The 22,961-nt window shown below is 41.6% G+C and overlaps 1 protein-coding gene across 2 annotated transcripts in view; it reads right to left on the bottom strand.

Moving 5' to 3' along the window:
* The window catches only part of LOC119288188, a 95,122-nt gene extending 78,137 nt beyond the window's left edge, over nucleotides 1-16,985 (bottom strand). For both annotated transcript variants that reach the window (XM_037567813.1, XM_037567814.1), the window contains exons 1-5: nucleotides 16,846-16,985; nucleotides 16,267-16,461; nucleotides 15,924-16,176; nucleotides 15,587-15,800; nucleotides 15,332-15,482 (exon numbers count right to left, since the gene is read on the bottom strand). In XM_037567813.1, the coding sequence (XP_037423710.1) occupies nucleotides 15,332-15,482; nucleotides 15,587-15,800; nucleotides 15,924-16,176; nucleotides 16,267-16,437 (789 nt within the window). In that variant the 5' untranslated portion in view covers nucleotides 16,438-16,461; nucleotides 16,846-16,985. The remainder of the gene's footprint in view (nucleotides 1-15,331; nucleotides 15,483-15,586; nucleotides 15,801-15,923; nucleotides 16,177-16,266; nucleotides 16,462-16,845) is intronic.
* Nucleotides 16,986-22,961: the final 5,976 nt, after the last annotated feature.

The following is a 22,961-nucleotide window of genomic DNA, read 5'->3' as shown; positions in this document are numbered from 1 at the left end:
CATGGTGGTTAAGTCACTACCCTTTTTCTTGATAGATGCTAGTGTAATTGTGCATGTTCTAGTCTGATTTCCCATCATCTCTTTTAGACTACAAGCAAGTTAGCTTGCATTATATATTCTTTCAATTTGAGTTCATCTACATTTTTGCTTTGATGATTTGGTTGTTTTGACCAATGAGACGAACAAGAATGCCTACGAAGCCTTCCTAGATTTTTATCTTGTATCTTGTCTCGCTCTATTGCTGGATCACAAAATTTGAATAAGTTTTCATTCAGTCCCTCTGGACGAGGAACGTTTGGAGCCTCCAAACAATTTGAGACTGCCACTTAAACCTTCTGTGTTCATCCCAACTACAGACAACCATTCTCGGTCCATCTGAAGTACATCGGATGGATCACATTTCTTATTTTCAGAATACCTCGATGAAATACATTCGGACCCATCGAGCCACTCCTAACAGAGAAAATGAATAGCTCGGAGCCTCTGAATGCATTTCACTTGGAGCGTGCAAACATAGCGTGTGTATATAATCGTAGGCCCAATCTATTTTTGGGAACCCCCCCCCCCAACATCAATCGGTGCTCACCCTGCCTCCTCTTCCTAGTGCGTCCCTGGACAATTGGCCTTGTGCTCATGTGACTCCAAATGCTAGATTCTACACCATCGACTGCATTCATCTCCGCCGGTTGTCATCGTCACTATGCATCACCAAGTTAGGGTATATATGTACGAACCCCTTTGTGCCTCACCATATGATTCCACGCATAGGCTATTCCATAGTGTCTCCTCGCACAAGATTCGATCATGTCCATATATGATCTCCGTAGATTCTATGCTTTGAGCAAAAAAATAGGTTTCAGTTTAACTCGCAAACACCTCGAAAGGTCCAACCAGAAAACTTCTGGAGCCTCGAAGATAGTCTGACAAGAACTGTGTGTACACCTTGGAGCTGTTGGAAATATGCCCTAGAGGCAATAATAAATTGATTATTATTATATTTCCTTGTTCATGATAATCGTTTATTATCCATGCTAGAATTGTATTGATAGGAAACTCAGATACATGTGTGGATACATAGACAACACCATGTCCCTAGTAAGCCTCTAGTTGACTAGCTCGTTAATCAATAGATGGTTTCGGTTTCCTGACCATGGACATTGGATGTCGTTGATAACGGGATCACATCATTAGGAGAATGATGTGATGGACAAGACCCAATCCTAAGCCTAGCACAAGATCATGTAGTTCGTATGCTAAAGCTTTTCTAATGTCAAGTATCATTTCCTTAGACCATGAGATTTTGCAACTCCCGGATACCGTAGGAGTGCTTTGGGTGTGCCAAACGTCACAACGTAACTGGGTGGCTATAAAGGTACACTACGGGTATCTCTGAAAGTGTCTGTTGGGTTGGCACGAATCGAGATTGGGATTTTGTCACTCCGTGTAAACGGAGAGGTATCTCTGGGCCCACTCGGTAGGACATCATCATAATGTGCACAATGTGACCAAGGGGTTGATCACGGGATGATGTGTTACGGAACGAGTAAAGAGACTTGCCGGTAACGAGATTGAACAAGGTATCGATATACGGACGATCGAATCTCGGGCAAGTACCATACCGCTAGACAAAGGGAATTGTATACGGGATTGATTGAGTCCTTGACATCGTGGTTCATCCGATGAGATCATCGTGGAACATGTGGGAGCCAACATGGGTATCAAGATCCCGCTGTTGGTTATTGACCGGAGAACATCTCGGTCATGACTACATGTCTCCCGAACCCGTAGGGTCTACACACTTAAGGTTCGATGACGCTAGGGTTATAAAGGAAGTTTGTATGTGGTTACCGAATGTAGTTCGGAGTCCCGGATGAGATCCCGGACATCACGAGGAGTTCTGGAATGGTCCGGAGGTAAAGATTTATATATAGGAAGTCCTGTTTCGGCCATCGGGACAAGTTTCAGGGTCATCGGTATTGTACCGGGACCACCGGAAGGGTCCCGGGGGCCCACCGGGTGGGGCCACCTGCCCCGGGGGGCCACATGGGCTGTAGGGGGTGCGCCTTGGCCTACATGGGCCAAGGGCACCAGCCCCTAGAGGCCCATGCGCCAAGATATAGGAAAAAGGGGAGAGTCCTAAAGGGGGAAGGCACCTCCGAGGTGCCTTGGGGAGGATCGACTCCTCCCCCCCTCTTAGCCGCACCCCTTCCTTGGAGGAAGGGGCAAGGCTGCGCCTCCCCCCTCTCCCCTGTCCCTATATATAGTGGAGGGGAGGGAGGGCATCCATACCTGAGCCCTTGGCGCCTCCCTCCCTCCCGTGACACCTCCTCCTCTCCCGTAGGTGCTTGGCGAAGCCCTGCAGGATTGCCACGCTCCTCCATCACCACCACGCCGTTGTGCTGCTGCTGGATGGAGTCTTCCTCAACCTCTCCCTCTCTCCTTGCTGGATCAAGGCGTGGGAGACATCGTCGAGCTGTACGTGTGTTGAACGCGGAGGTGCCGTCCGTTCGGCACTAGGATCATCGGTGATCTGAATCACGACGAGTACGACTCCATGAACCTCGTTCACTTGAATGCTTCCGCTTAGCGATCTACAAGGGTATGTAGATGCACTCTCCTTCCCCTCGTTGCTGGTTTCTCCATAGATAGATCTTGGTGACACGTAGGAAAATTTTGAATTTCTGCTACGTTCCCCAACAGTGGCATCATGAGCCAGGTTTATTGCGTAGATTCTTTGCACGAGTAGAACACAAAGTAGTTGTGGGCGTCGATATTGTTCAATATGCTTGCTGTTACTAGTCTTATCTTGATTCGGCGGCATCGTGGGATGAAGCGGCCCGGACCAACCTTACACGTACGCTTACGTGAGACCGGTTCCACCGACAAACATGCACTAGTTGCATAAGGTGGCTGGCGGGTGTCTGTCTCTCCCACTTTAATCGGATCGGATTCGATGAAAAGGGTCCTTATGAAGGGTAAATAGCAATTGGCATATCACGTTGTGGTTCATGCGTAGGTAAGAAACGTTCTTGCTAGAAACCCATAGCAGCCACGTAAAACATGCAAACAACAATTAGAGGACGTCTAACTTGTTTTTGCAGGGTATGCTATGTGATGTGATATGGCCAAAAAGGATGTGATGAATGATATATGTGATGTATGAGATTGATCATGTTCTTGTAATAGGAATCACGACTTGCATGTCGATGAGTATGACAACCGGCAGGAGCCATAGGAGTTGTATTTATTTATTTGTGACCTGCGTGTCAACTTAAACGTCATGTAATTACTTTACTTTATTGCTAACCGTTAGCCATAGTAGTAGAAGTAATAGTTGGCGAGGCAACTTCATGAAGACACGATGATGGAGATCATGATGATGGAGATCATGGTGTCATGCCAGTGACGATGATGATCATGGAGCCCCGAAGATGGAGATCAAAAGGAGCAAAGTGATGATGGCCATATCATGTCACTATTTGATTGCATGTGATGTTTATCATGTTTATACATCTTATTTGCTTAGAACGACGGTAGTAAATAAGATGATCCCTTACAACAATTTCAAGAAGTGTTCTCCCCTAACTGTGCACCGTTGCGACAGTTCGTGTTTCGAAGCACCACGTGATGATCGGGTGTTAGATTCTAACGTTCACATACAACGGGTGTAAGACAGATTTACACACGCGAAACACTTAGGGTTAACTTGATGAGCCTAGCATGTACAGACATGGCCTCGGAACACGGAGACCGAAAGGTCGAACATGAGTCATATAGAAGATACGATCAACATGAAGATGTTCACTGATGATGACTAGTCCGTCTCACGTGATGATCGGACACGGCCTAGTTTGACTCGGATCATGTAATCACTTAGATGACTAGAGGGATGTCTATTTGAGTGGGAGTTCATAAGATGAACTTAATTATCCTGAACATAGTCAAAAGGTTTTTGCAAATTATGTCGTAGCTCACGCTATAGTTCTACTGTTTAGATATGTTCCTAGAGAAAAATTAGTTGAAAGTTGATAGTAGCAATTATGCGGACTAGGTCCGTAAACTGAGGATTGTCCTCATTGCTTCATAGAAGGCTTATGTCCTTAATGCACCGCTTAGTGTGCTGAACCTCGAACGTTGTCTGTGGTTGTTGCGAACATCTGACATACACGTTTTGATAACTACGTGATAGTTCAGTTAAACGGTTTAGAGTTGAGGCACCAAAGACGTTTTTGAAACATCGCGAAACATATGAGATGTTTTGAGGGCTGAAATTGGGATTTCAGGCTCGTGCCCATGTCAAGAGGTATAAGACCTCCGATGACTTTCTTAACCTGCAAACTAAGGAGAAAAGCTCAATTGTTGAGCTTGTGCTCAGATTGTCTGAGTACAACAATCATTTGAATCGAGTGGGAGTTGATCTTCCAGATAAGACAGTGATGGTTCTCCAAAGTCATTGCCACCAAGCTGTTAGAGCTTCGTGATGAACTATAACATATCAGGGATAGATATGATGATCCTTGAGGTATTCACGATGTTTGACACCGCGAAAGTAGAAATCAAGAAGGAGCATCAATTGTTGATGGTTGGTGAAACCACTAGTTTCAAGAAGGGCAAGGGCAAGAAGGGATACTTCATGAAACGGCAAACCAGCTGCTGCTCTAGTGAAGAAACCCAAGGTAAAACCCAAACCCGAGACTAAGTGCTTCTGTAATAAGGGGAACAACCACTAGAGCAGAATTACCCTAGATACTTGGTAGATAAGAAGGCTGGCAAGGTCGATAGAAGTATATTGGATATACATTGTGTTAATGTGTACTTTGCTAGTACTCCTAGTAGCACCAGGGTATTAGATACCGGTTCGGTTGCTAAGTGTTAGTAACTCGAAACAAAAGGCTACGGAATAAACGGAGACTAGCTAAAGGTGAGCTGACGATATGTGTTGGAAGTTTTTCCAAGCTTGATATGATCAAGCATCGCACGCTCCCTCTACCAAAGAGATTGGTGTTAAACCTAAATAATTGTTATTTGGTGTTTGCGTTGAGCATAGACATGATTGGATTACGTCTATCGCAATACGGTTATTCATTTAAGGAGAATAATGGTTACTCTATTTATTTGAATAATACCTTCAATGGTCTTACACCTAAAATGAATGGTTTATTAAATCTCGATCGTAGTGATACACATGTTCATGCCAAAAGATAGTAATGATAGTACCACCTACTTGTGGCACTGTCACGTAAGTCATATCGGTATAAAACGCATGAAGAAGCTCCATATTGATGGATCTTTGGGCTCACTCGTTTTTGAAAAGTTTGAGACATGCGAACCATGTCTATTGGTGTATATGCATGAAGAAACTCCATGCAAATGGACCGTTTTGACTCACTTGATTTTGAATCACTTGGGACATGCAAATCATACCACATGGGCAAGATGACTGAAAAGCCTCGTTTTCAGTAAGATGGAACAAGATAGCAACTTGTTGGAAGTAACACATTTTGATGTGTGTAGTCCAATGAGTGCTGAGGCATGCAGTGAATATCGTTATGTTCTTACTTCACAGATGATTCGAGTAGATGTTGAGTATATTTACTTGATGAATCACGAGTCTGAATTATTGAAAGGTTCAAGTAATTTCAGTGTGAAGTTGAAAGATCGTCGTGACAAGAGGATAAAAGATCTATGATATGATCATAGAGATGAATATCTAAATCACGAGTTTGGCACAGAATTAAGACATTGTGGAAATTGTTTCACAACTGATACAGCCAGGAACACCATAGTGTGATGGTGTGTCCAAACGTCATAGTTGCACCCTATTGGATATGGTGCATACCATGATGTCTCTTATCGAGTTACCACTATCGTTCATGGGTTAGGCATTAGAGACAACCACATTCACTTTAAATAGGGCACCACATAATTTCGTTGAGACGACGCCGTATGAACTATGGTTTGGAGAAACCTAAGTTGCCGTTTCTTGAAAGTTTGGGGCTGCGACGCTTATGTGAAAAGGTTTCAGGTTGATAAGCTCGAACCCAAAGCAGATAAAATGCATCTTCATAGGACACCCAAAAACAGTTGGGTATACCTCCTAATTCAGATCCGAAAGCAATAGGGATTGTTTCTTGAATCGGGTCCTTTTTCGAGGAAAGGTTTCTCTCGAAAAGTTGAGTGGGAGGATGGTGGAGACTTGATGAGGTTATTGAACCGTCACTTCAACAAGTGTGTAGCAGGGCACAGGAAGTTGTTCCTGTGGCACGTACACCAACTGAAGTGGAAGCTTATGATAGTGATCATGAAACTTCGGATCGAGTCACTACCAAACCTCGTGGGATGACAAGGATGCGTACTACTTCAGAGTGGTACGTAATCCTGTCTTGGAAGTCATGTTGCTAGACAACAATGAACCTACGAGCTATGGAGAAGCGATGGTGGGCCCGGATTCCGATAAATGGCTCAAGGCCATAAAACTCGAGAGAGGATCCATGTATGAAAACAAAGTGTAGACTTTGGAAGAACTACTTGATGGTCGTAAGGCTGTTAGGTACATATGGATTTTGAAAGGAAGACAGACAATGATGGTAAGTGTCACCATTGAGAAAGCTCGACTTGTCGTTAAGATGTTTTTCGACAAGTTCAAGGAGTTGACTACGATGAGACTTTCTCACTCGTAGCGATGCTAAGAGTCTGTTGGAATTATATTAGCAATTACTGCATTATTTATGAAATCTTGCAGATAGGATGTCAAAACATTGTTTCCTCGACGATTCTTGAGGAAAGGTTGTATGTGATACAACTGGAAGGTTTTGTCTATCCTGAAATATGCTAATAAGTATGCAAAGCTCCAGCAATCCTTCTGAGGACTGGAGTGAGCATCTCGGAGTTGGAATGTATGCTTTGATGATGATCAAAGATTTTGGGTGTATACAAAGTTTATGAGAAACTTGTATTTCCAAAGAAGTGAGTGGGAGCACTATAGAATTTCTGATGAGTATATGTTGTTGACATATTAATGATCGGAAATGACGTAGAATTTCTGGAAAGCATAAAGGGTTATTTGGAAAGTATTTTTCAATGGAAAAGCCTGGATTAAGCTGCTTGAGCATTGAGCATCAAGATCTATAAGGATAGATTAAAACGCTTAATGGTACTTTCAAATGAGCACATACCTTGACATGATCTTGAAGGTGTTCAAGATGGATCAGTCAAAGAAGGAGTTCTTACCTGAGTTGTAAGGTATGAAGTTAAGTCTTAAAGCTCGACCATGGCAGAATAGAGAGAAAGGACTAAGGTCGTCCCCTATGCATAAGATGTAGGCTCTACAGTATGCTATGCTGTGTACCGCACCTGAAGTGTGCCTTGCCATGAGTCAGTCAAGGGGTACAAGAGTGATCCAAGAATGGATCACGGGACAGCGGTCAAAGTTATCCTTAGTAACTAGTGGACTAAGGAATTTTCTCGATTATGGAGGTGGTAAAGGGGTTCGTCGTAAAGGGTTACGTCGATGCAAGCTTAACACCTATCCGGATAGCTCTGAGTAGAGATACCGGATACGTATAATGGAGCAACAATTTAGAATAGCTCCAAGTAGAACAGTTATTTGGAATAGCTCCAAATAGAACGTGGTAGCTGCATCTAGGAGATGACATAGAGATTTGTAAAGCACACACGGATCTGAAAGGTTCAGACCCGTTGACTATAACCTCTCTCACAAGCATAACATGATCAAACCCAGAACTCATCGAGTGTTAATCACATGGTAAATGTGAACTAGATTATTGACTCTAGTAAACTCTTTGGGTGTTAGTCACATGGGGATGTGACCTTGAGTGTTAATCACATATCGATGTGAACTAGATTATTGACTCTAGTGCAAGTGGGAGACTGTTGGAAATATGCCCTAGTGGCAATAATAAATTGATTATTATTATATTTCCTTGTTCATGATAATCGTTTATTATCCATGCTAGAATTGTATTGATAGGAAACTCAGATACATGTGTGGATACATAGACAACACCATGTCCCTAGTAAGCCTCTAGTTGACTAGCTCGTTAATCAATAGATGGTTACGGTTTCCTGACCATGGACATTGGATGTCGTTGATAACGGGATCACATCATTAGGAGAATGATGTGATGGACAAGACCCAATCCTAAGCCTAGCACAAGATCATGTAGTTCGTATGCTAAAGCTTTTCTAATGTCAAGTATCATTTCCTTAGACCATGAGATTGTGCAACTCCCGGATACCGTAGGAGTGCTTTGGGTGTGCCAAACGTCACAACGTAACTGGGTGGCTATAAAGGTACACTACGTGTATCTCTGAAAGTGTCTGTTGGGTTGGCACGAATCGAGATTGGGATTTTGTCACTCCGTGTAAACGGAGAGGTATCTCTGGGCCCACTCGGTAGGACATCATCATAATGTGCACAATGTGACCAAGGGGTTGATCAGGGGATGATGTGTTACGGAACGAGTAAAGAGACTTGCCGGTAACGAGATTGAACAAGGTATCGGTATACCGACGATCGAATCTCGGGCAAGTACCATACCGCTAGACAAAGGGAATTGTATACGGGATTGATTGAGTCCTTGACATCGTGGTTCATCCGATGAGATCATCGTGGAACATGTGGGAGCCAACATGGGTATCCAGATCCCGCTGTTGGTTATTGACCGGAGAACATCTCGGTCATGACTACATGTCTCCCGAACCCGTAGGGTCTACACACTTAAGGTTCGATGACGCTAGGGTTATAAAGGAAGTTTGTATGTGGTTACCGAATATTGTTCGGAGTCCCGGATGAGATCCCGGACGTCACGAGGAGTTCCGGAATGGTCCGGAGGTAAAGATTTATATATAGGAAGTCCTGTTTCGGCCATCGGGACAAGTTTCGGGGTCATCGGTATTGTACCGGGACCACCGGAAGGGTCCCGGGGGCCCACCGGGTGGGGCCACCTACCCCGGGGGGCCACATGGGCTGTAGGGGGTGCGCCTTGGCCTACATGGGCCAAGGGCACCAGCCCCTAGAGGCCCATGCGCCAAGATATAGGAAAAAGGGGAGAGTCCTAAAGGGGGAAGGCACCTCCGAGGTGCCTTGGGGAGGATGGACTCCTCCCCCCCTCTTGGCCGCACCCCTTTCTTGGAGGAAGGGGAAAGGCTGCGCCTCCCCCCTCTCCCTTGCCCCTATATATAGTGGAGGGGAGGGAGGGCAACCATACCTGAGCCCTTGGCGCCTCCCTCCCTCCCGTGACACCTCCTCCTCTCCCGTAGGTGCTTGGCGAAGCCCTGCAGGATTGCCACGCTCCTCCATCACCACCACGCCGTTGTGCTGCTGCTGGATGGAGTCTTCCTCAACCTCTCCCTCTCTCCTTGCTGGATCAAGGCGTGGGAGACATCGTCGAGCTGTACGTGTGTTGAACGCGGAGGTGCCGTCCGTTCGGCACTAGGATCATCGGTGATCTGAATCACGACGAGTACGACTCCATCAACCCCGTTCACTTGAACGCTTCCGCTTAGCGATCTACAAGGGTATGTAGATGCACTCTCCTTCCCCTCGTTGCTGGTTTCTCCATAGATAGATCTTGGTGACACGTAGGAAAATTTTGAATTTCTGCTACGTTCCCCAACAGGAGCTTCTGAAGAAAACATGCTCGGTGCTTCCAAACTGAGTAGTTTAGGGTTTTGGAGCGCCTCGGTGAGACCATGCCCCTATTCGGTCATTCCAACATGATGTGGCCATGTTTCTATGAGTTCCTTGGAATTGCCGACCCATCCATCTCAAAATTTCTGACGTGTTCACCAGACAAACCAAAACTGGGATTTGAACTCATTTATTTTCAAAACAATCTGCAATTCGTGATCCTCTTCTTGTCTATTCTCTTATATGTACTTCATATGTTCAACTTTCAAGATGTTAGGCACAGATGATTCACAGAGAGAGATGTCAGACCCTGAAGTTGATGTTGATGCTAGAACTGATCCTTCCTCTTCAGCATCTCTGCAGTCAGAAGTCACAATGAGCATCCACGGATTCCTCCAGCTGCCAGACTGACAAGGAAGCAAGATGATTCCTTTGAGGATGAAGATTTAATTCCTAGTGATGAAGAGGCATCCAAGAAAGTCCGATTTGTGCAAAAAAAGATGTTTGCATCCACAACTGCTAAGAAAGGTGTGCCATTGACACATGGAGCAGGTAGCTTCTCTCAGGTTGTCCCAGAGCTAACTGCCAAGCCTAAGATACAGAGAAGAAGGACATTTGTTGTTCAGTACAGGAATGCCATCCTGTTTGTTAATTCTCATGAAGAAGTTGAAGATGAGGAAGAAGAAAAAGCTAAAGAAGATGAGCACCATCCTCCTGGTAAGAAATCAAAGCTTATGAGAGATGGTATGCCCAAGAAGATTGCTAGAAGGCAAATAGCCCAAAGGGAAGCAAACATCTAAAGTTCTCAGGAAGCCTAAGATCACAGCTGGTGCTCCAGATGCTTCTCCTCACACCAAGAAGCTTAGACCTTAGCTGTCAGTTCACAATGACGGAAACTTGGTAGCCAAAGGCATGAAAGAGAGGAAGGCTAAGTGCCGAAGCAAATAGAGATCAATTAATCTGTATGCCCCAAGAGTGAGAAAGACTACTATAGACCCGACATTCTACACTATTGAGCAACAAGATTTTTACGAGATTGTCTTGTTCCATAACGAACCCAGAGTTAGTGTTATGTAATATGTTGATTGGGATTATATTGACAAGCATGCAAATTATTTTCATTGTATACATTAGAACTTCACCACTATAGATGTTTACAAGCTAGTATCAGAAGTTTAGTCCCCATGGTATGAAGATCTCATAATGCAATTCTATTCCACTGTCCATTTCTACCAGATGGTGCTATCAAATGGATGACATATGGTGTGATCTATGAGTCCTCAATTGAGGAATGGGCAAACATTCTTGGACTCCCACCCAAGGATGAGAATTTTTTGATGTATACCGCAAGGACAATCTCAAGCATGAATATATGATCAATATGTACAAACAAACCATGATAGAAGATAAGAAGAAAGGATGTAAGCTTGGCTCAATTTACAATCCCTTGCCCAATCTAGAAACTATCAACAATATTCTTTGAGACACTTTGTTTCCAAAATCTAGAGATTCTAATATGATTAGAGGGTACTCCATTGATCTGCTACATCACTTTGGTAGGTGTGGAAAGTTCAATTTCATGGATCTTATTGTTGAGATTGTCAAGAGGACAACTTGTGAACATAAGAGATCATGTGGTTATGCCCCTTACATCCAACTCTTGATCAACTATAAGGTTGGGGATTATAAGTTTATTCTTGATTGTGCTCATGAACCAGTCAGGCCAAAACTGGACGACATCATAGTCACTATAGACCCCAACACCAACCCAGATGCAACAATCAACAGTGCGGCTCAAAAAGATGCTCCGAGCTCCTCTATCCACCCACCGGTCATTATACTTGTGACATGTTTCTTGATAGATCAAGACAGTCTTAGCTATCCTCGTCAATAACAAAGATATCCTAGCTAATGTGGTTGATACACAAGTTCATTGTATTATCAACCGCGTATATGAGTTGGTTGTGGAAGTTAAGAGTTGTGGATGATGTTTATGTCAAAGGAGAATGCGCCCTATAATGATGTGGAAGTTAAGAGTTGTGGAAGGACCAGTTTAGAGTCTAAGGCAAGACTGGCATTGCTCCTCTTGTGTCTACATATGAAGCTCCAGCTACCTCCTCAGCAGCCGCCATAGACTTTGTCGACCAGATCATCTCGACTCTGTTGTCGCAAATTGATGGTGCCAACGCCAAGCCCAATCATCCTCGATTGTCGATCGTCCCTAGTCTGTGTGCTGTTAGGACTCTAGTTTCTTTTCCGTATTTTGATGTCATAGATCTAGATTAGCTTCAAGTGAGGTATGAGAGTTTTTGCCGAGTTACATCGCATGTTAATTTATTTGATTATTATGTCACTTAAACTTTTAATCATGTGTGATGACCAGAACTTGCACGCTAGTGCATTTATGCTATTCTTTTATGCTTTATTGCATCTTTTGCGGTCAATGACATACTTTCTTTTTTGGTGTATGCGCTTTATATTGCTTTTATATCTTGTGATGTGTGCTCCACCAAGATACATGTTCTATAGAAGAGTTTCTAATATACCTAATCTATTATGCATGTGCATTCAAACATAAATTTTAAATCATTTACAAATTTAGGGGGAGCTCGTGTGTACCTCATGGTTCTCAAAGAATTGTTTCATTCGTCATCATATTTATTTATTAGAACTTTGATCTATGTTGTCATTAGTGAACAAAAGGGGGGAGCTTGAAATTCCATCTAATCCCTATGGTGAATTTTGGTAATTCATGCCAACATCTCGAAGAACTAAGTATGCTTACAATTTATTTTAAGAAAAGTTCTTCATTAGAACAATATTGGGATCGAAGGTGACCCTAAAAAGCTTCATGAAAAGTGTTGTTCAGACGGGATTATTCATTTTCATTCTAGTGATCCCAGATGATATTGAGACCTTAGGCATGCCGATACAATCAAAAGGGGATGAGGATGTGACAATGGGCTTTTTTGATTTACATGCTTAAAGATCAAACTCCAACAACTTTCTTCAAGAAATTGCACTATATATACCTACCTATTCAATTCCACTGAGTGCCACCGAACCACATCCACTCGGAGCCACCGATACAATCAATACAGCCATTTGTTCCAAACCCTAGCTAATTCGCTCGGAGCCTCCAGCATTGTACTCAGAGTCATTGAAGCAACAAGGCAAACATTTTGTTAATTACAACAGAAATTCCAAGACGAGCTTGTCGGAACTTCCCAAGCGACTATAGAGAGTATGCCAAGTGCCAAGGCACTCTCCTCGAAGCCACAAACTGAAATCCTTTGGACCCACTGTTTGTATCTAAAGTTGAGACTTTTGTTCAACTCAGATCCACTGAGCAAAACCTTTTAGAGCCTCCAAGCTGTGCGAAAGGGTGTGTAACAAGTCAGATTTTTGGTCCTGCCTATATATACCCCACCTATCCCAAAGTTCAACTCGAAGAAAACTCCAATCCCATCACTTTTATGAGAGAGAACTCCACCTCCTTATGCTGATTTCAAAGGGCAATCCAGTCCAACAATCCATTAACCCTTTGTGATCTAATCCTCTCTTTGTTTTCCACTCCACTCATTCTCCAAATATACAGCCAAATCTTGAGAGAGTATGAGTGTTGAGGATATTATCTTTGAAGCATAAGAGCAAGGGATTCATTGTCAAGAAACCTCGCCTTGTTAATTTTGGAGGTTGTACGCCTCCTAGATCGGCTAGATGTGCTTGGAAGTCTTCAAATTTGTGAAGAAGCCAAGAAGTTTGCACGGGCTTGGAGATTGCCTACTTCATGAAGATCTACCTTAGTGAGGGTAGTCCTTCGTGGGCATAAGACATGTTGGAATAGGTTGGTTGCTCCTAAGTGGACCCTTCATGGGTGAATGTCCTTTGTGGACCCTTCCTTTGTGAAATCTCCCAACCAAAATCGTTTGTGGTTTTAAAATCTTTAATAGATTGAAGCCTCAATCAACATCGATGCAAGATAGCATCAACTATCCAAACAACTGGAAAAATCTTCGCCGTGCCTATTGTGTTTATGATTCTCTCAACTCTACTCCTTTACATTTGCACTTGCATGTTTTACATTCCGCTGCATATTACTCTAGATATGCATGTGTAGCATGCCTTATAGATTGCTAGAAAAGTTTAAAGTCTGCCAAGAACCTAAATATTGGGAAAAGTGTCATTTATTTAGTTTGGTGGTCTATTCCCCCCCCCCCCTCTAGACACTTATCAACCTTACACATGTCGATTTGAAGATGGAAAGTGTCATTTATTTAATTTAGTAGTCTCTTTCCCCTCCTCCTCTTGACACTTATCGATCCTACATACGTCAATTTGAAGACGAAAAGGAACATATTCGCTGTGGTGGAGTGTTAGTATTAATGTGTCAAATATGTGTATAGGGCTACAATTACACTTGGAGCATGCCGAGTGTTAGGTGTTTCAGTAGAACACATGCTACACATGCCTAATATATAAAGGCATTTTGTGGTAGCCAAGAAACTAGACACAAGCTCACAAAAGTGATGGTCCAGGCCCATGGCTCGGGTGCTGCACTAGCCGCAACACGGTGATCGAGTTGTCTCTGGCCTCAATGGGCTTGCCATCCATATGGACTATATCGACTTAATAGATGGGAAGGAGCGCTCGTTGGTATGCCATGATGATGTCGAAATTAATTGGTGAACCTTGTTAACAAATATTATCTTTCCATCTACTTTCTACATTGATTTAATCACATAAGTTCCAGCACATTGTATGCTAAAAATAATACTATGACTATATCTATTTGTATGCCGTTTTGATTTCTATGTTTCCTTGTAGTTCAAAGACAGTGTGTATTTTCATGCCTTCAAAAATTTGTGTATTTGTGTTCTCTTTAAGTATTGTTATTTTTGCAGTAGAACTGTTGTAGAGGCTTGAACGGTGTAAATATATTTTAAGAGATGGGGTGAAGTACACAGATATGTATAAGACACACGCACACACCCACATACATGGAGAATGGCTTATGGAGATTAGATCCAATTTAGTAGAGGCCACATGATCAATGACATAACCTAATCTGCCAAACATCCTTGACGTCAGATACATCTGTTTGAGCGACAAGTATTTCCGGACGGAGGGAGTATCTAATGTATATGATATAGCCTAAGATATAATACATCGGGAGTGCTCTAATGTCTTTGTTTCCATATTCACCGAGCAGCCGTAATGAAGATCAAGGAAAGAGTGTTTTTTTGTTCATTTCCTAGGAAATTATTTTCATTTCTTTTAGGAACATACATTCCTTTTCTCCCTTAGCAATTTTAATTCTTAACATGATACTTTGGTAAAAAAAATGTTGTTTGTTTCTTTAGCGGCTAATCCATGCCTTGCACTACAAAATTCTATATTTCGGTATTTCGTCGGTTCCACTATATAATGCATTTTCGTTTTGCCCTTCAAACTAAGTTTATAGAAAAATATATGACATCCATAATGTCAAATCAATACACTAAAAAGCATATTTATGACGGATCTAGTGATACTATCTTGGTGATGTAGAGGTTGGTGCTTTTTTTATTGACTTACCTATGACAGAACTAGGATGTCTATACTATCGAACGGAGGGAGTAAAAACTTGAAGAGTAGCAATACTTATTTTAAAATCAGAAGTCGACATAAAGTTCTTACATCATCAACATTGCGACACCTGTCAGATCCCTTGCCTCCTGTGAGTATCTCCATAATTATGACACCAAGACTGTACAAATCAGACTTGACTGTGATTGACTTGACTGTGATTACACCATCACTCGTTTTTAATTCTGGTGCTAAGTATGCCCTGTAAAAAAATGTTTATGGCTAGATTAAATATGCAGAGGGAGTTCAATATGAATCACAATTGAAATAAAGTTGATGAGCTCTGAAGAGGCTTAGCTAGCTTACCATGTTCCATCTATATTTTCAGTATGAATCTTTGTTTGGTCTTTATCCAAGCACCTTGCAAGGCCGAAATCAGCAATTTTTGGGAGCATGTTTTCATCCAGAAGTATATTTCCCGGTTTCAGATCCAAGTGAAAAATGGGGTCCTTGTGAAGTCGATGTAAGCCCTGACAAACTCCAATAATTATTTGATATCGTTGTTTCCATTCAAGTTCATCTGTAAGTGGAAATGAGAAAGGGGTAAAAGACACGGCAATTAACTCATACTGGATGTGTGGGGGATACTTGAGACAGATGGTCTAAGCCAAGAAACATTACGTTATATGGTAAATGACCCTACCTGTCATATGTTTATCAAGACTTCCTTTACATAGATATTCAAAACAAAGCAATCGTTCTTGTACGCCTGCCATCACAAGTTTCCCATCGTAGCTTGCCATACACCCCTGGGTGTCGGAACAATATCCTAGAAACTGAACGATGTTTTCGTGCTTCACCTTCATCAGACACTTAATCTCTCGTTCGAATTGCTCTTCGTGCATATATGGTGTGGACAGCCTCTTTACAGCGACCGTGCGATTCCCGATGGATCCCTGTAGTCATAATATGCCTAGTCAGCATCTCCTCGCTCTCCAACATCAACCGTAATTACTACGATTGTTCCACTTGTGAAATGTTTGTACCTTATAAACCACAGCAGATCCACCTCTCCCGATTATCTTGTCTTCCGAGAAATCATTTGTGATGTCTTTCAGAAGTAAAAAATGCAGGGGTTTGGGCTTTCCAGCGTCATTTAGCATGTGCTCCAGCTCCTCTCTTGTAGCTATCACTCGGGGATCGATTCGCAGATCCATTTGCAGTTGCGGTCAAGTGAGGCCCTTGAAAAAAGAGCAAGGGCATGTGAATCAGTAATGATGGAAGACATATATAACTCACGATAGAAACCCTACTGATTAGTGTTGGCCAATTTTAGATGTCAACTGGGACGGGTCAAAGCCATCGATCGAAGTGAGGAGCGGGGATTTAGATCATTAATTAGAGATCTAGGTGCCCTGCGTCGATCAATACACGAGAAATTCAAAGGGAAGCATCTGTTTCGAGTACTTTCTTTCTACGGTCTCTGTTTCCAGTACAATGGCAAAAGAAAATTTATACCGAAAAATTCAAACTAAGAAAAAGAAAAGAAGTGAAAAACTTTTGAAATACAAAAGATTCAACAAGCACGCGCGCATGAGATTTTGTATTCCATGATTCGAGTGTACCTTGCTTTGCGGCCAGTGACCTTGCAAAAACGATGCCGTGGTTGTCGCCGTTGTATGTTTTCCTTCTCGCTACCTCTTCCTCCGATGGACGAAGAACCAGCCTTCCGGCGTACATATAACATGCGCGGGGAGCGGGTGGAGAGCGAGCTAGAACCGTGCGCAAGGACAACAGCTAGCCCTTTTTTTATACGCGGGCAGGTGCGTCTCCCACGCAGCGGGCGCGTCGTTTCCAAAACAAACGACAATGACAACTAATGACTCCACCCACTAATTATGCGCGACTTCCGTGAAACTGCTGGGAAGTACCGCTGCTTGCATGATGCATACGGTCGGAGATAGGCACATGCAAATGCACAAAGTGCCAGCGACTAAAAAAAAGGCTATAATTGTTTTTTTATTAAATGGCCCTAAAATCAAGATTCATTAATTTATTCTCATGTACCTTGCTTTTACTACAATCTGTTGGAGAAACTATGGCGCACCTCTTTTTCTCATGTAACCTTTTTTTTCTCGGCTCACTTCGGTCACAGTTTCGGGTATGTTGGGCATGCTAGAAGATATGTACTCACCACCTAAATCAGCATCATGCTTCAGAGAATCACTAATCACTAATTCTCGGGTGTTGAAGCATCCGAAACTTTCTAAAAGTATAGGATCATCGTTGAATGTCGGCTGGATACTAAATCGACGCCTTGTAATTGATTGCCGAGCACATAACTGTGCTCTAAAAAGGAGATGGCAAAGTAGAGGCTTTCCTACCATCTATGCTAGAAATTAATTAGCTAGCTACCTGACTACGCTTGATGCTCTTAATTATCCTAAGTCGCATATGTTTAATTCAATATTTCATGCTAATAAACAAGTGTTGAACTGCTATCCAATTATGTAAAGATGGCTTATAATTACTAACCATTTTTTTCACAAAAAGACGCTAGTGCCCCAACAACTACGCAGTATAGGTTGTTGTGCCCTGTAAAAATTCGTAAATCGTGATGCCACACAGTAGTCGTTATGTCCTAGTTAAAGAAGCCTTCCGAGAAAAAAGTTAAAGAAGCCATATAAGCGGGTCACCATGGCCAATAGCATTAAGTACTTTTGGCATCTAACCCAATCATGCACGGTTTATATACTAGTACAACGGCAGATATGATAATGGTGTGATGCAGGCTAACCGTTTTTTATTTGTTCCCACTTGACAATCTTACTCTGCAATTATCTACGTACATTTTCTAAAGCCATGATTTGGATTATTGTCTCAACCAACAGTTGGTGGGGCAATACTTAAGCGAAGATCTGGATTATTGTCGCAACCAATGGATGGAAGTGCAACGACGACAATCAGGTACACAAAATGTACATCAATAAGGTGCAACTTATACGAGAGGGAGCCTATAGTTACTCGAAATTGTACTATGGGATGGTTAATTACACACCCATACCCGAGTTTCTAAATGGTCGTCAGCTCGGTCACACTAGTGCCCCTCATATTTTTCATAATTTTTGCTTGCTTTTACTACAATCTGTTGGAGAAACTATGGCGCGGCCCTTTTTCTCATGTAACATTTTTTTTTCTCGGCTCACTTCAGTCACAGTCTCGGGTATGTTGGGCATGCTAGAAGATATGTACTCACCACCTAAATCAGCATCATGCTTCAGAGAATCACTAATCACTAATTCTCGGGTGTTGAAGCATCCGAAACTTTCTAAAAGTATAGGATCATCGTTGAATGTCGGCTGGATACCAAATCGATGCCTTGTAATTGATTGCCGAGCACATAAATGTGCTCTAAAAAGAAGATGGCAAAGTAGAGGCTTTCCTACCGTCTATGATAGAAATTAATTAGCTAGCTACCTGACTATGCTTGATGCTCTTAAGTATCCTAAGTAAAATATGTTTAATTCAATATTTCATGCTAATAAACAAGCGTTGAACAGCTATCCAATTATGTAAAGATGGCTTATAATTACTAACCATTTTTTTCTACAAAAAGACGCTAGTGCCCCAACAACTACGCAACTTGTATAGGTTGTTGTGCCCTGTAAAAATTCATAAATTGTGATGCCACACCTTAGTCGTTATGTCCTAGTTAAAGAAGCCATATAAGCGGGTCACCACGCCCAATAGCGTTATGTACTTTTGGCAACTAACACAATCATGCATGGTTTATATACTAGTACAACGGCAGATATGATAATGGTGTGATGCAGGCAAAGCGTTTTTTATTTGTTCCCACTTGACAATCTTACTCTGCAATTATCTACGTACATTTTCTAAAGCCAGGATTTGGATTATTGTCTCAACCAACAGTTGGTGGGGCAATACTTAAGCGAAGACCTGGATTATTGTCGCAACCAATGGATGGAAGTGCAACACTTCATGACAATCAGGTACACAAAATGTACATTAATAAGGTGCAACTTATACGAGAGGGAGCCTATAGTTACTCGAAATTGTACTATGGGATGGTTAATTACACACCCATACCCGAGTTTCTAAATGGTCGTCAGCTCGGTCACACTAGTGCCCTTCATATTTTTTATAATTTTTTCTTGCTTTTACTACAATCTGTTGGAGAAACTATGGCGCGTCTCTTTTTCTCATGTAACATTTTTTTTTCTCGGCTCACTTCGGTCACAGTTTCGGGTATGTTGGGCATGCTAGAAGATATGTACTCACCACCTAAATCAGCATCATGCTTCAGAGAATCACTAATCACTAATTCTCGGGTGTTGAAGCATCCGAATCTTTCTAAAAGTATAGGATCATCGTTGAATGTCGACTGGATACTAAATTGACGCCTTGTAATTGATTGCCAAGCACATAACTGTGCTCTAATAAGAAGATGGCAAAGTAGAGGCTTTCCTACCGTCTATACTAGAAATTAATTAGCTAGCTACCTGACTACGCTTGATGCTCTTAATTATTCTAAGTCACATATGTTTAATTAAATATTTCATGCTAATAAACAAGCGTTGAACTGCTATCCAATTATGTAAAGATGGCTTATAATTACTAAGCATTTTTTCAACGAAAAGACGCTAGTGCCACAACAACTACGCAACTGGTATAGGTTGGTGTGCCCTGTAAAAATTCGTAAATCGTGATGCCACACCTTAGTCGTTATGTCCTAGTTAAAGAAGCCTTCCGAGAAAAAAGTTAAAGAAGCCATATAAGCGGGTCACCATGCCCAATAGCGTTATGTACTTTTCGCATCTGACCCAATCATGCATTTTTTATATACTAGTACAACGGCAGATATGATAATGGTCTGATGCAGGCTAACCGTTTTTTATTTGTTCCCACTTGACAATCTTACACTGCAATTATCTACATACATTTTCTAAAGCCAGGATTTGGATTATTGTCTCAACCAGCGGTTGGTGGGGACCTGGATTATTGTCGCAACCAATGGATGGAAGTGCAACGCTTCACGACAATTAGGTACGCAAATGTACATTAATAAGGTGCAACTTATACGAGAGGGAGCCTATAGTTACTCGAAATTGTACTATGGGATGGTTAATTGCACACCCATACCCGAGTTTCTAAATGGTCGTCAGCTCGGTCACACTAGTGCCCTTCATATTTTTTATAATTTTTGTTTAGTCCCAACAAGAAAAGATAGTACACATTGCATTTCAGTACCCTATTTCTGTAGTTGTTGTGCACCCATGGAAGGAATTTGGTCATGGATAAAAAAAGTATTTACAAATTGAAGGGATATTTCTGTGGGATGCAAATTGCTTTTACATGATCATCATATTTTTAGATAATTATGTATCCAAATTGGTGTAGAAAACAAAACCACATATCAACTTAGTAATTAAGTATGATTATACAAAGATCATAGGTTAACCCCTCCTATGTATTGTGGTAAAGAGCCATGTTGCTGCTAGTATGATACTATTCCATAATACATAAACATTCGTAGTATATTTTCAAGTAGAGTGTGAAAGTCATATCAACTGACTTTCTTTTAAAATTTACTCAAAGATGGCATTCGTCTCAAATGAGATAGACATCGTGGAACCCCTGGTAGAATCGTTTTGACATCACAGTTGTCTTAGCCTTTGTATGCTTAGGAGAATCACTTGATTTTTTTTATATGGCAATCGCCATAAAGAAGTGCCTATCATAGTAGTGGGTTGTAATATTTTATTTTTCCCGAGGGAATGCATTCAGCTAGCTTTATTGATCTGGTAAAATAGTTACAGCGTTCAGTAGTTGGCTCGGAATGAAGCTAGCGGTTCATCGAGCCAATCACACGAGTTTTCAAAACCGAAAGAAACTATAGAGAGCTCATGAGAAATCTGATTAGCCTCCCCATTACACTACTCGATCATATTTAGGGTTAATTACAGTGAGCCAGAATTTGGTGCCCACGGGATGTGGTGTCCAGCCTGGCCATACTGTTGGATTAAAGATTGTCGGTCTGCACTTTGCACCGCAATAATTCGGGTGAAAAAATAGAGGTCAGTAGAAGCTCTAGCTAGTGTTGTAATACTCTGTGGATTATAAAGTACGAATGCATGTAGAGATGGAAAGGGAGATGCAAGCAGTACAGGGGGTAAGTGGAAACTATTGTGTGAACTACACTTGTCGATCCCAGGTTGTCGATCCCAAGTTAATAGCTACTTGAGTTGGTAACTACTGTAGGTTGCATTAGATGGACAGCCAGTGGTCAATTCATTGGGCATTTCATAATTTTGTGAGGACACGGTGGTGAACGAGAGCTCCTACTGGACGACGCATCCGATAGTCGAGCTTCCGTTGAAGCACTGCACAAACGGGCCGTCACATTCCCAGGCATTCAATGAATGTAAAATTTCAGGAAAAATAAAAGCGCACGAAGCAGAGTCAAACCGACCTCACACTACATAGAAGCATTGACAGCCACTAAAGCTAGCGACTGAGTATGGCTAAATTGCACTGCTGTATTGAGAGTACTATGTACACCGGCGGATCCTCTCTCTTTTTTCCAAAATTTTCAACATTTTCCTTAAAAAAATTGAAAATTGTGAACAAAGTTCAAAATTCCAACAAAATTTTAAAGCTTGAACAACTACTGGAAACAAAAAAAATTCCAAATGATGAACAATTTTGAAATGCACACTGAACATTTTTGTAATATACGCTAAACAATTTTTAAATACGCACTGTATAACTTTGTGATATACACTGAATAAATATATAAATACACATCGAACATTTCTGTAACATTTTTTAAATACAAACACAACCTTTTTGTAATATATGTTGAAAAAAATTTGAATACACACTGAACATTTTGTGATATACACCGAACGAATATTTAATTACAGATTGAAATTTTTTGTGATATACACTGAACAATATTTAAATACACATTTTACGCTGAACAATTTTAATATACACAATGAACATTTAAAAAAATGTTGAACATTTTCTTAATATAGGGTGAACATTTCCTTAAACTAGATAACACCCCGCGCGTTGCTGCGGGAAATTTGTATTCCAAGTTGTAAACTCATGACGTGTATTCTTAGAGGACAATTAAGAGATAAGAAGGAAGTGGAATTTTAGCACTAAAGTGGGATGCTTGTGAGCTCATGCAAACCACATTTGCAAAATGATAGCTCTATGTTGTTTCAATCTTGCAAATTACAGAAAGCTTGTCAACACACACACGCACACACGCAAACCCACATGCACACGCACACGCACACGCACACCCACACCCACACCCACCCACACACACCCACACACACACACACACACACATGAAATCAGATTAAGTAAACTTGATATACTGTACGAAGACAAATGTCAAGATTTAAATAAATTGAATGGGATAACCAACACATAATCTGTTGCATGGGGAGATATTGCTCTAGATCTTAGGATATAAGTATATATACAACAAAGAACTATATATGCAGCAGTTGCCGCAAAAGTTAAAGGTAAATCAAAACTTCTCTGGAGAATATAAGTTTAACGTATCATATCTACATGAACATTTATCGAAAGAAAAAATCTACATGAACACCTGTGAATTGGTGAAACTTCCAGAGAGAGAGAGAGAGAGAGAGAGAGAGAGAGAGAGAGGAGCTGATATACGTTGTCCCATATTGGAGAT

This window comes from Triticum dicoccoides, chromosome 4A (genome assembly GCF_002162155.2).
Source record: "Triticum dicoccoides isolate Atlit2015 ecotype Zavitan chromosome 4A, WEW_v2.0, whole genome shotgun sequence".
Taxonomy (NCBI): Eukaryota; Viridiplantae; Streptophyta; class Magnoliopsida; order Poales; family Poaceae; genus Triticum; species Triticum dicoccoides.
Note: the sequence above shows the minus strand (reverse complement) of the source record. Positions and strands in the feature narration are given on the sequence as shown.